This window comes from Taudactylus pleione, unplaced genomic scaffold (assembly GCF_031769625.1).
Source record: "Taudactylus pleione unplaced genomic scaffold, aTauple2 ptg000631l, whole genome shotgun sequence".
Lineage (NCBI taxonomy): Eukaryota > Metazoa > Chordata > Amphibia > Anura > Myobatrachidae > Taudactylus > Taudactylus pleione.
In genome coordinates, this window is record NW_028285033.1 from 893334 (window position 1) to 907589 (window position 14256).

The window sequence follows — 14256 nt, forward strand, 5'->3', positions numbered from 1 at the left end:
AGGGACGAGGCTGTTAGTGCCCAGTGCTGTAACACACAGCTGCTAGCGGCCATTAGGGACGAGGCTATTAGTGCCCAGTGCTGTAACACACAGCTGCTAGCGGCCATTAGGGATGAGGCTATTAGTGCCCAGTGCTGTAACACACAGCTGCTAGCAGCCACTAGGGACGAGGCTATTAGTGCCCAGTGCTGTAACACACAGCTGCTAGCGGCCATTAGGGACGAGGTTATTAGTGCCCAGTGCTGTAACACACAGCTGCTAGCAGCCATTAGGGACCAGGCTATTAGTGCCCAGTGCTGTGACACACAGCTGCTAGTAGCCATTAGGGACCAGGCTATTAGTGCCCTGTGCTGTAACACACAGCTGCTAGTAGCCATTAGGGACGAGGCTATTAGTGCCCAGTGCTGTATCACACAGCTGCTAGCAGCCATTAGGGACGAGGCTGTTAGTGCCCAGTGCTGTAACACACAGCTGCTAGTAGCCATAAGGGACGAGGCTGTTAGTGCCCAGTGCTGTATCACACAGCTGCTAGCAGCCATTAGGGACGAGGCTGTTAGTGCCCAGTGCTGTAACACACAGCTGGTAGCAGCCATTAGGGACGAGGCTATTAGTGCCCAGTGCTGTAACACACAGCTGCTAGCAGCCATTAGGGACGAGGCTATTAGTGCCCAGTGCTGTATCACACAGCTGCTAGCAGCCATTAGGGACGAGGCTGTTAGTGCCCAGTGCTGTAACACACAGCTGCTAGCAGCCATTAGGGACGAGGCTATTGGTGCCCAGTGCTGTAACACACAGCTGCTAGCAGCCATTAGGGACGAGGATATTAGTGCCCAGTGCTGTAACACACAGCTGCTAGCAGCCACTAGGGACGAGGCTATTAGTGCCCAGTGCTGTAACACACAGCTGCTATCATCAGCCATTAGGGACCAGGATATTAGTGCCCAGTGCTGTAACACACAGCTGCTAGCAGCCATTAGGGACGAGGCTGTTAGTGCCCAGTGCTGTAACCAACAGCTGCTAGCGGCCATTAGGGACGAGGCTATTAGTGCCCAGTGCTGTAACACACAGCTGCTAGCGGCCATTAGGGACGAGGCTGTTAGTGCCCAGTGCTGTAACACACAGCTGCTAGCAGCCATTAGGGACGAATCTATTGGTGCCCAGTGCTGTAACACACAGCTGCTAGCAGCCATTAGGGACGAGGATATTAGTGCCCAGTGCTGTAACACACAGCTGCTAGCAGCCACTAGGGACGAGGCTATTAGTGCCCAGTGCTGTAACACACAGCTGCTATCATCAGCCATTAGGGACGAGGATATTAGTGCCCAGTGCTGTAACACACAGCTGCTAGCAGCCATTAGGGACGAGGCTGTTAGTGCCCAGTGCTGTAACACACAGCTGCTAGCGGCCATTAGGGATGAGGCTATTAGTGCCCAGTGCTGTAACACACAGCTGCTAGCGGCCATTAGGGACGAGGCTGTTAGTGCCCAGTGCTGTAACACACAGCTGCTAGCAGCCATTAGGGACGAGGCTGTTAGTGCCCAGTGCTGTAACACACAGCTGCTAGCGGCCATTAGGGACGAGGCTATTAGTGCCCAGTGCTGTAACACACAGCTGCTATCATCAGCCATTAGGGACGAGGATATTAGTACCCAGTGCTGTAACACACAGCTGCTAGCAGCCATTAGGGACGAGGCTATTAGTGCCCAGTGCTGTAACACACAGCTGCTAGCGGCCATTAGGGATGAGGCTATTAGTGCCCAGTGCTGTAACACACAGCTGCTAGCGGCCATTAGGGACGAGGCTGTTAGTGCCCAGTGCTGTAACACACAGCTGCTAGCAGCCATTAGGGACGAGGCTATTAGTGCCCAGTGCTGTAACACACAGCTGCTAGCGGCCATTAGGGACGAGGCTATTAGTGCCCGGTGCTGTAACACACAGCTGCTAGCGGCCATTAGGGACGAGGCTGTTAGTGCCCAGTGCTGTAACACACAGCTGCTAGCAGCCATTAGGGACGAGGCTATTAGTGCCCAGTGCTGTAACACACAGCTGCTAGCGGCCATTAGGGATGAGGCTATTAGTGCCCAGTGCTGTAACACACAGCTGCTAGCAGCCACTAGGGACGAGGCTATTAGTGCCCAGTGCTGTAACACACAGCTGCTAGCGGCCATTAGGGACGAGGTTATTAGTGCCCAGTGCTGTAACACACAGCTGCTAGTAGCCATAAGGGACGAGGCTGTTAGTGCCCAGTGCTGTATCACACAGCTGCTAGCAGCCATTAGGGACGAGGCTGTTAGTGCCCAGTGCTGTAACACACAGCTGGTAGCAGCCATTAGGGACGAGGCTATTAGTGCCCAGTGCTGTAACACACAGCTGCTAGCAGCCATTAGGGACGAGGCTATTAGTGCCCAGTGCTGTATCACACAGCTGCTAGCAGCCATTAGGGACGAGGCTGTTAGTGCCCAGTGCTGTAACACACAGCTGCTAGCAGCCATTAGGGACGAGGCTATTGGTGCCCAGTGCTGTAACACACAGCTGCTAGCAGCCATTAGGGACGAGGATATTAGTGCCCAGTGCTGTAACACACAGCTGCTAGCAGCCACTAGGGACGAGGCTATTAGTGCCCAGTGCTGTAACACACAGCTGCTATCATCAGCCATTAGGGACGAGGATATTAGTGCCCAGTGCTGTAACACACAGCTGCTAGCAGCCATTAGGGACGAGGCTGTTAGTGCCCAGTGCTGTAACACACAGCTGCTAGCGGCCATTAGGGATGAGGCTATTAGTGCCCAGTGCTGTAACACACAGCTGCTAGCGGCCATTAGGGACGAGGCTGTTAGTGCCCAGTGCTGTAACACACAGCTGCTAGCAGCCATTAGGGACGAGGCTATTAGTGCCCAGTGCTGTAACACACAGCTGCTAGCGGCCATTAGGGACGAGGCTATTAGTGCCCAGTGCTGTAACACACAGCTGCTAGCAGCCACTAGGGACAATGCTATTAGTGCCCAGTGCTGTAACACACAGCTGCTAGCGGCCATTAGGGACGAGGTTATTAGTGCCCAGTGCTGTAACACACAGCTGCTAGCAGCCATTAGGGACCAGGCTATTAGTGCCCAGTGCTGTAACACACAGCTGCTAGTAGCCATTAGGGACCAGGCTATTAGTGCCCTGTGCTGTAACACACAGCTGCTAGTAGCCATTAGGGACGAGGCTATTAGTGCCCAGTGCTGTATCACACAGCTGCTAGCAGCCATTAGGGACGAGGCTGTTAGTGCCCAGTGCTGTAACACACAGCTGCTAGTAGCCATTAGGGACGAGGCTGTTAGTGCCCAGTGCTGTATCACACAGCTGCTAGCAGCCATTAGGGACGAGGCTGTTAGTGCCCAGTGCTGTAACACACAGCTGGTAGCAGCCATTAGGGACGAGGCTATTAGTGCCCAGTGCTGTAACACACAGCTGCTAGCAGCCATTAGGGACGAGGCTATTAGTGCCCAGTGCTGTATCACACAGCTGCTAGCAGCCATTAGGGACGAGGCTGTTAGTGCCCAGTGCTGTAACACACAGCTGCTAGCAGCCATTAGGGACGAGGCTATTGGTGCCCAGTGCTGTAACACACAGCTGCTATCATCAGCCATTAGGGACGAGGATATTAGTGCCCAGTGCTGTAACACACAGCTGCTAGCAGCCACTAGGGACGAGGCTATTAGTGCCCAGTGCTGTAACACACAGCTGCTATCATCAGCCATTAGGGACGAGGATATTAGTGCCCAGTGCTGTAACACACAGCTGCTAGCAGCCATTAGGGACGAGGCTGTTAGTGCCCAGTGCTGTAACACACAGCTGCTAGCGGCTATTAGGGATGAAGCTATTAGTGCCCAGTGCTGTAACACACAGCTGCTAGCGGCCATTAGGGACGAGGCTGTTAGTGCCCAGTGCTGTAACACACAGCTGCTAGCAGCCATTAGGGACGAGGCTGTTAGTGCCCAGTGCTGTAACACACAGCTGCTAGCGGCCATTAGGGACGAGGCTATTAGTGCCCAGTGCTGTAACACACAGCTGCTATCATCAGCCATTAGGGACGAGGCTATTAGTGCCCAGTGCTGTAACACACAGCTGCTAGCAGCCATTAGGACGAGGCTATTAGTGCCCAGTGCTGTAACACACAGCTGCTAGCAGCCATTAGGGATGAGGCTATTAGTGCCCAGTGCTGTAACACACAGCTGCTAGCGGCCATTAGGGACGAGGCTGTTAGTGCCCAGTGCTGTAACACACAGCTGCTAGCAGCCACTAGGGACGAGGCTATTAGTGCCCAGTGCTGTAACACACAGCTGCTAGCGGCCATTAGGGACGAGGCTATTAGTGCCCAGTGCTGTAACACACAGCTGCTAGCAGCCACTAGGGACGAGGCTATTAGTGCCCAGTGCTGTATCACACAGCTGCTAGCAGCCATTAGGGACGAGGCTGTTAGTGCCCAGTGCTGTAACACACAGCTGCTAGCGGCCATTAGGGATGAGGCTATTAGTGCCCAGTGCTGTAACACACAGCTGCTAGCAGCCATTAGGGACGAGGATATTAGTGCCCAGTGCTGTAACACACAGCTGCTAGTAGCCATTAGGGACCAGGCTATTAGTGCCCAGTGCTGTTACACACAGCTGCAAGCGGCCATTAGGGACGAGGCTGTTAGTGCCCAGTGCTGTAACACAGCTGCTAGCAGCCATTAGGGATGAGGCTATTAGTGCCCAGTGCTGTAACACACAGCTGCTAGCAGCCATTAGGGATGAGGCTATTAGTGCCCAGTGCTGTAACACACAGCTGCTAGCAGCCATTAGGGACGAGGATATTAGTGCCCAGTGCTGTAACACACAGCTGCTATCATCAGCCATTAGGGACGAGGCTGTTAGTGCCCAGTGCTGTAACACACAGCTGCTAGCGGCCATTAGGGACGAGGCTATTAGTGCCCAGTGCTGTAACACACAGCTGCTAGCGGCCATTAGGAACGAGGCTATTAGTGCCCAGTGCTGTAACACACAGCTGCTAGCAGCCATTAGGGACGAGGCTGTTAGTGCCCAGTGCTGTAACACACAGCTGCTATCATCAGCCATTAGGGTCGAGGATATTAGTGCCCAGTGCTGTAACACACAGCTGCTAGCGGCCATTAGGGACGAGGCTATTAGTGCCCAGTGCTGTAACACACCGCTGCTAGCAGCCATTAAAGGACGAGGATATTAGTGCCCAGTGCTGTAGCACACAGCTGCTAGCAGCCATTAGGGACGAGGCTATTAGTGCCCAGTGCTGTAACACACAGCTGCTAGCAGCCATTAGGGACGAGGCTGTTAGTGCCCAGTGCTCCAATCACTATGCCATTCTGTGGCACAAAGAAGCTCTTCTATATACTACAGTTTGGATTCACTGCAAACCTGAACATTCTTATTTGTAGCGTGTTGGAAGGAAAAATTGATTGGGCATATAATATACTATATATCTTGCCTGCAAACTCTGGCCCTGATTCAGAGCCTGACGCTCTGACAGAGCGCTCGCTCTGAATCAGGGCCAGGCTATTTTTTTTTTTGAACGGCCTCCTGGCCACCCACAGCTATAGAGAGTGGCCAGGAAGATGGTCGCGATGGTCAAGACCATCACGACCATCGAGCTTGCGACGAGACCCTTGTGGTAGGGTCTCGTTGCCGCAAGCCATAGAGAGATTTTGGCTCTTATAGAGCCGAAATTTCTCCCACTGACATCACTCGTGATGTCAGTGGGGCCGTCCCCAGACGGAGGCGTTCACATGGGAACGCCTCCGTTTGGGCAGCCACTCCCCCGGCCCGCCCACCAAAGGGAGCGTGCTGTCACTCAACATCGACAACACGCCCCCTTTGGTGCGAGACTCGGAGCGACGGCTTGCCCGTCGCTCTCCGGGTCTCGTGCATGCGCACTGGGCCACCATCGACCCGCTTGCGAGCGCATAGCGGGTCTGAATCAGGCCCTCTGTACAATGATCTTAGGTTGCAGCTGCTTTGCTGGCAGTGTGTAATATTATATTACAGGGGCTCACTTGCTGGTGATTGTTATGTACTATTATAGCGTATCAGAGGACTAAGCCCACCCTCTAACAAGTAGCAGGAGAGTCCTTCGCCAATGCTCTGCCGCCTGGGGAAGTTTAAATGAATACACTTCTCAGTACAGCATTTGTGATTTGGGAGTTCTTACCAACACTAGAAGTACTGCGTGCACAATGTTACTGGGAGGGCAGGGGTGGGTGCGCCAGGCTTGTACACATTATAGGTGCAGCTGGATGTATGGTTATTTCATATTTTGTTTTGGGGTTATTTTTTTTTAGTTACAAACCAAAATATACTCAGTTGGCCTTAGGTCATATGTTGTTGTTTTATTGGGTTGTGCAATGAAGTGAAAGTGCTATTACTGTCACTAATTTCTAGTGACCCATTTGTCCTTCATTATCATGAGAATTGCTACATGCTACAAAATGGCTGCCTCCGCTGTTCATACAACAACGGGCACTTTATGTCTCTGAAATTTTGTGGCATCCTTGAAAGTAGAAATGGTTTTGCTCGTTATACTTCCATTCCCATTTACCACAGGGCCGAACTCCAGCTATTCCCCCTCAGTCCAGTATTAAACCATCAGCAGCAGATCATACATTGATCAATCCTATTATAATGCCGCCACGTTAGAGATAACTGTGACTAACGCTGCTCTTTTTCTTCTGTTTAGATCGTATCCGCAGTGCAGTATTGTCATCAAAAATGTATTGTGCATCGAGATTTAAAGGTAATATATTGGGTATTTTTTATATTTTTGCTTCTGCTCATGGTAATTTTTATCTATGTTAAATGTATTCCTGGACATATAGTCAATATTTGTTTCTGCTTAAATCGCCTTTTCCTCACATTATCAGGTTGCTGGACACTTTCACCAAAAGGGCCAGTAAGCCAAAATGTAACTGGACAGGCCGGAGCAGGGGACGGGTCAGAACAGAGTGGTGGGCATATGCCAAGCCCTGCCCCGGTGCAGCACAATGCCAGATTCATAGAATCACATCATCAGGCCCCGCTCACTCCCCAAATCGCTTCATTATTCAGTCTGTCAGGGGGGATGTCTGGGTACGCAGAAACCCCCTGGGGTGCACCACTGGCCTTTTATTTAGAAAATGATCAGTAGAACAGAAGATATATTCAGGCTTTATACATTTCTTCCAAAGCTGGGAGACACAGCAAACTGGTGTGGGGGTTTATTTACGAAGCCTCGGCCCTTCTGAACATGTTTATGTCCAATATTTAAAAGTGCAATGCTTTTTCTAGCAAGACATGGCCAGTAAAATCATTGCCCTTTTAAATATCGGGTATAAACACAATCAGAAGCGCTAGGTTTTACAACCCAATGCTTCGCAAATAAACCCCTTGGGGGTTTGCTAAAAATCGTGGATGCTACATGGATCGTAGAGGACCTCATCCCAGGATTTTGAGAGTATTAAAGTGAAGAATGAGGGATTTGATGGGGAGCATTTTTCTTTTTTAATAATTTACTACAACAATCTGTGTGTGTGTCTTTGTTTTAATATTTCTTTTACAGATGGACTACAAGCGCCAGCAGGCCCCTAATGTTGGGGGAGGCTTGCTGGGACTTGTCGGGCATTTGTAAAGAATAATTATATTTAACTATTTCTACTTCAGGGTCCATAGGGTATCCACAGGCAGGGCCGAAACTAGGATATCTGTCACCCGGTGCAAGGCAGCAATTTTGCGCCCCCCTCCCTTCCCGTACCTGGATTTTGTCCTTGCTCCTCCATAAGGCAGTGCATTACTCAGACGTCCCTGGTATAGTGACTTACATTATTCCATACACCATAATGCCCATTACACATTATGCCACACACTGTAATGCCTATTAAAAAAGTGCCACTTACATATTTGCCCGACACCATTTTATGCCCCACAGTAATGCTTCTAATTACTTTAAAATTACCTGCTCGTTGCCATGGAGTTTCATGCTTGTTGCCAGGGGTTACATGCTCATTGCCAGGGGGTTTCATGCTTGTTGTCAGGGGATTTATGCTCATTGTCAGGGGGTTTCATGCTTGCTGTCAGGGGTTCCATGCTCGTTGCCATGGGGTTCCATGCTCGTTGCCATGGGTGTTTATGCTCAGCCAGGGGGGTTTATGCTCGTTGCCAGGGGGGTTTGAAGGGAGAAGATGCAGCTCTCAGCATCCTCTCCCTGCAGCGCCAGCGTTCCCGGCACTTCCGGGAACGCTGTGTGCATTGCGCTCTGCTAACAGACACTAGAGGTCCAGTAGGACCTCTAGCATCCGTCTCTTCCTTGGCGGCGGCCATTTTTTGATGGCCGTTTTCAGCAGAGTCCATGCGGACGGCTAGTCCGCATGGAATCTACTGAAAACGGCCATCCAAAAATGGCCGCAGCTAACAAAGAGACAGACACTAGAGGTCCAGTAAGGACCTCTAGCATTAGTCTCCTCTTCGGCGGCGGCCATTTTCAGATGGCAGAGTCTTCTTTTTCACCCCCAGGCAATCCCCTCCCGGTGCACGTGCACCTCTAGCCCCCCCCTAGTTGCGGCCCTGCCACAGGATACCTTGGGGTATAGGCGATGGCAGCAGACATCCAGGCACCACAGAGTTAAATTTTCAGCCTCCCAGGATGCACTGGGGTCCCTCTCCTATACCCCGCCCCCGGGCCTCAGGCCACTCAGTTTTCGTCGGTGCCTGGCCGGACCAGTCGCACCGTACAGAGGGGGGTCTTTTTAAGGCCCCTGAATATTTCTTCGCAGCTGTGGCTGCACAACTAGAGTGCTCCAGCATAGGACAGTCAGTATTGACGTCCATGCTGTCACTCCTACACCCCGCCGGTACCAGAACGCCGGTACCGATCCGGGGATGCTGGTAGGTAGCTGGGGTCACAGCTAGCGGTGATCCCCGGCTACCTGGACTGTGGCCGGATGCACGGGGAACAAGGTAAGTGGTGGGGTCCCGCGGTGGGCACCCGCCGTAACACAGTCCTGTTTGGTCCCCAGGCAGGGGGCTCCCTGGGGACCGGCTGCGCGTGGGGCCAGGTACTGATCCTGCGCCTTCCACTAGACCACCAGGGACAGCGGGCCGCAGCATGTGCGGTACAGCGCGGCGTCCCAGGGGTTAATAGCACGCCAGGGGAGAACGCCTTCCCTGTCTCACAGCCGGCGTCTCCCCCGCTGCACAGTGCCATTCCACAGCGGTCTGAGCGGGCTGTGTCAGCGCTCCTCCCCCGGGCCCGCCTCCTCTCTGCTCCTCGGTGGCCATTTTCTCACTACATGTGCTGGGGATGGCAAACGCTGCTGGAAGCTGATACAGATGCCATTGCAGTCCGGGTCCTCCGCATACCTCTCCTTCAATTAAGGTCAGTGTATGCAGCACTGTTTCCTACCAGGCTCTGGTCTGTGTAGTTGATTGCAGAGCTTGTAATGCAGGATGTTATCTGTGCATTGTATGTGACTTAAATGCTAGCGCTGTTTGCCTGTACTTTCATTTCTGACTGTCAGCCTTTTCCTATCCCTGTTCTTCTGCTACAGCCCTTGCGGAGCGGTGTTGCAGGGTGTTTATTACCTCACAGTAATCGTGGTTTTTCTGTGTGGGAGGTCACATACGCTCCGTTCACACTCCTCATGTCGGAAAGTGAACGAGGATATCCTCTTCCAGCTATAATGTACTGATATCATGTGCAGTTAGCGGAGGGATATGTAGACGCTGAGGGTTTATGGAGGGCATGTTGTATTATATATCACGCCCCATTTCTGTCACTGTGCCTGCACAAGAAAAGGGGACCGCCCTCGGCTGGCTAAGATGCTTACAGCCTTTGTGGGCAACGCCCCCTGCGTTTCCCCATAGGGGTTATCGCAGCCTGTGGTGGTCTCATCACATGCAGGGGTCCCTGGACAGTTGATGGTACCCCAGTGTATCCTGCTTTTCGCCCCCCCAGGTCTCGCAGGAGCCTGTGTTGGTGAATTTATTGTCCAAATGGTATAGCACCTGATGGACGTTTTACAGGGGGAGTCACCATTTCAGCCTTCTAAACGGCCTTTCGGGTCTCAGACGGGTAAAGACATGACGTCTGATGACGGTGACATTATTGACTTTTTCAGACACGAGCCCCTTAGTGCAAAGGAGGCGTAGTCTGGGTCTAAAGTCTATATACCTGGCCTTCTACGGGCAGTCCGTGCGGCTTTGGTTATTACATATCCCCCGTGGCTAAATCCAAATATGCCTTCTTTAAGGATAAGGGTGTTGCCACTGTAATTCCTCTATCTGGTCAGGTGGATCATTTAGAGGAGGTGTGGAAATTCAGGGTAAGCGGTTCCAGCCTCAAAAACGGTTGACCTTTTGCATACCCTTTTTGCGGATAATTACATTTCCGAATGGGAGTTACCTTTACGGGTAGATTTTCATGTTACACGCCTAGTGAGGAGTGCTACGTTGCCCATGCCCTCCAGGTCCTCTTTGAAAGAGGTTCCAGATTGCAAGGTGCAAATATATCTAAAATCCAATATTCCCTTGCTGGAGGGGCTTCCAGGCCGGCTATGGCCGTGTGCTGGGGGGCCAGAGCCATGGAACACTGAGTAGGTAACTGGATCTCTGCACACTGACTCTCCAGCAGAGCAGGTGGATAGTGGCAAATTCTCAGAGACTTTGCCACGTTCATAATGAGACGGTCTTACATATAGCCTACTCCTTTCCAGAATCTCCTCGGCAGCAGTAGCGGCTTGCCGCTCCCTGTGGTTGCGCTCTTGGAAAGCGGACGCAGATTCCATTTGGAATGCTTTGCCTTTTACGGGACAAGTCCTGTTTGGCCCTCGTCTGGACGCAATTGTGGCCCTGCAGGCAGCAGCTACGTCTGCGTGTCTGCCATCGGCTACAGTCCCATCAGGGTCTGGGACTTTGTCTTTTCGGCCCTGTGAGGCCAGGGTAAGTCTAAAATACAGCTTTCCAAGACAGTCAGTAGCCAGGAAATCTGCTCAGCCATAAGAACAGGCTTAGAGTGCAAGACGTCCTACTCCCAAGTTGGACTATAAGCCTTCAGCCTCACGGGACGGGCCTCCTCTCGGGAGCCCCCAGAGTTGGAGGCCGGTTTCTCCAGTTCGCCCAGTGCTGGTGTCTGACCACCACGGACACTGGGGTAAGAGAAGTATTTTCTTGAAGGTATGTCCTCTCTTCCCGGTAAAAGCCTCCCAGACGGTTTTTCGTTACAGGTCTTCTGTCAATTCAGGACAAGGCCCTGTAATTTTTGAGGGTGTTACACTCTATGCTCCAGGCAGGAGTTATAGTACCTATTCCGTTGCCCCAAAGGGGAACGAGGTATTACTTCATCCTCTTTCTGGTACAGACACCCAATGGGGCTTACCAGGACATTCTCAACCTCGAATCCTTCAACAAATTCTTAAGGGTTCCTCGGTTCGGGAGAGGGACCTTGCATTCCATCATTCAGTGGAGCCTGGGAATTTTGTGGTGTCGTTGGATATATTCAGGGTGACTACCTGAATATCCCTCTTATCTTAGCACACCAGTGTTTTCCTCAGGTTTGCAGTGGTCGATAAGCGTTTCCAGTTTCTGGCATTGCCCCTTGGTCTGGCCTCCGCGCCTCATGGTTTACCAGGGTCATGGTAGTTATGGCAGCCCACCTGCGGATGCGGGGGGTCCGCTTGTTACCCTATCCGAGTGACCTCCTGTGGTTACCACGGTCTCCAGAGATACTTCAGTGCCATATGCAACGGACAATATCTGTGTTGCTACGTTAGGGTTGACTGATAAACTGGAAATGGTCCTCTCTGATTCTTCACAGAGGATGCTCCATATCCCAACATCTGAGGATCTTTGTGATTGAGGAAAAGATCTCTGCAGGCAACTGCGTACATTTGCCTGTAATGCAGAGTCGCCGAGTGTCTATTCACTTGGCAATGTGGATCCTGGGTTCCAGGATGTCGCTGTTCGACATGGTGGAGTACCCAGCTTCACTCTAAAGAACTTGATCCTCTCCGGATGGGATGGGTTGCCCCATAGGATAAAGTCAATAGGCTTTCCCCGGAGGTTTGTCTCTCTCTGGCCTGGTGGCTGCAGAAAGCTCACCTAAACAAGGGGCACCCCCTTTGGGATTGCGGACAGGGTCCTTCTGACGACGGACGCCAGTATCCGTGGCTGGGAAGCAGTGACGGGTCCACACTTGTTCCAGGGCAGGTTCACACCAGTAGTTTTTGCGCTTCCCATAAACATCTGAGAACTCTGAGCAGTATTCAAGGTTCTCCAGCATGCAGGACAGGTCCTCAACGGAAATACCGTGCAGGTACAGTCTGACAACGCCATCATGATGGCTTATGTAAGCCACCTAGGAGGTTCCCGAAGTCAGGCGACACTAACAGTGGTGTCCCGAATTCTGGCTTGGGTGGAAGGCTATATCCCTGCCGTCATCGGCAGTGTTCATTCAGGAATCCTCAGATGGAAAGCAGGCTTTCTCAGCCGTCAAGACGTGCATTCAGGGAAATGTCCTCTTTATCAGGAGGTGTTCAATCTTCTGGTGAACAAGTGGAGCCTTTCAGAGATGAGACTCTTCTGATAGACGTAGGTAGGTCCAGTGGACCTTCCAAGTTGTGTACCTCGTCCCTCCGTTATCCCTTCTTCCTCCAGTAATAGCAAGAAGGAGGCACGCTCCTGCTGATAGCTCCAGCGTAGGCCAGATGGCACTATTACTCAGATCTTCGGAGCCTCTCAGTTAACACTCCGAAGCTGTTGCCTCTACGCCCGGACCTGTTGTCTCAGGATCCTGGCTGATACCCAGACCTGGGTTGTCTGTCCTTGACGGTGTGGCGGTGGAGACTGCCCTCTTAAGGTCTAGGAGTTTTTCCAGCTCTATAGTTAACAGGGGCTCTGTCCATGCTAAGAGCTCGGAAGTTTTTATCTGCAAGAATTTACCATTAGGTATGGTATACTTTCTTTCAGGTGTCGCCCTAGAGGCTAGGCTCCTCGGGTATTCCGGATATCCACAGGTTGGCTTTCCTACAGGTGGGCTTAGATAACGGTCTTCGCCTTGCTTACCTGAAGGTGCAGGTTTCTGCCCTGTTAGTATGGTTTCAGTGTAGGATTGCTACTCTTCCTGATGTCCGCACCTTTGTGCAGGGTGTACGTTATATTCAGCATCCCTTTGTTCCACCTGTGGCTCCTTGGGATTTGGCTGTGGTCCTTAGGGCTCTCTGAGGACCGCCATTTGATCCACTGGGCTCAGTGGATTTCAAATGGCTTACGGCTAGGACTGTATTCCTTCTGGCTCTTAATTTGGCCAGTAGGATCTCAGAATGGGAGGCTCTGTCATGGAGACCTCCCTTTTTCTCATCTTTCCTAGGAACAGGGCAGTGCTTGCCTTTACTTCCCCAGTCCTGTCTGCTGGTGAGGCCTATTTGGCTGTGGTACGGGCGCTAAGAATTTAAGTTGACCGTACCAGTCCATTTAGGAAATCAGACTCTCGGTTTTGTCCTTTCTGATTTCCATAAAAAGGGTTGGCCTGCCACTACGCTAACTTTGGCAGGATGGATTCACAGGTCTTCCTGTTCCATCCTCTATTAAAGCTCTTCCACTAGGTCTGTGGGTCCTTCGTGGGCAGCTCGACGTGGCGCCTCAGCGGTGATTGGCAGCCACGTGGTCATCTGTCCATATTTTTGTAAGGTATTATGCTTTTGATACCTTCGCCTCTCAGGATGCTTCCTTTCGGCGGCGGATTCTCCTTACAGCACAGGAGCGTCCCCACCCTTAAAGGATACTGCTTTGGGACATCCCCAAGGTATCCTGTGGATACCCTATGGACCCTGAAGTAGAAAATATGAGATATGGTAAGAACCCTTGTTATCTCTATTTCTACGAAGTCCATAGGGTTCCACAGGACTCCCACCCTGTCGCACCTGTACTGCAGATGGGCTTTGATCTGGTCACCGGTTTCTCCGTCTCCTTCTGGTGAGAATGTGATTCTTGTGTGTTCCAGACTGTCTTCTCTCTCTTTTTTGCTCCTGCTCCGGCCTATGGCTTGTTACGAAACTGAGTGGCCTGAGGCTCGGGGGCGGGGTATAGGAGAGGGACCCCAGCGCATCCTGGGAGGCTGAAAATTTAACTCTGTGGTGCCTGGATGTCTGCCGCCATCGCCTATACCCCAAGGTATCCTGTGGAACCCTATGGACTTCGTAGAAATAGAGATAACAAGGGTAAGTTCTTACCATATCTC

At 51.9% G+C, this 14256-nt stretch overlaps 1 protein-coding gene across 1 annotated transcript in view; it reads left to right on the plus strand.

Annotated features, from left to right (window-relative positions):
* MARK1 (microtubule affinity regulating kinase 1) overlaps positions 1 to 14256 on the plus strand; it is a 1129886-nt gene that overhangs the window by 717310 nt on the left and 398320 nt on the right. The window contains exon 8 of the mRNA XM_088454765.1: positions 6730 to 6786. Coding sequence (XP_088310891.1) covers positions 6730 to 6786 — 57 coding nt within the window. The remainder of the gene's footprint in view (positions 1 to 6729; positions 6787 to 14256) is intronic.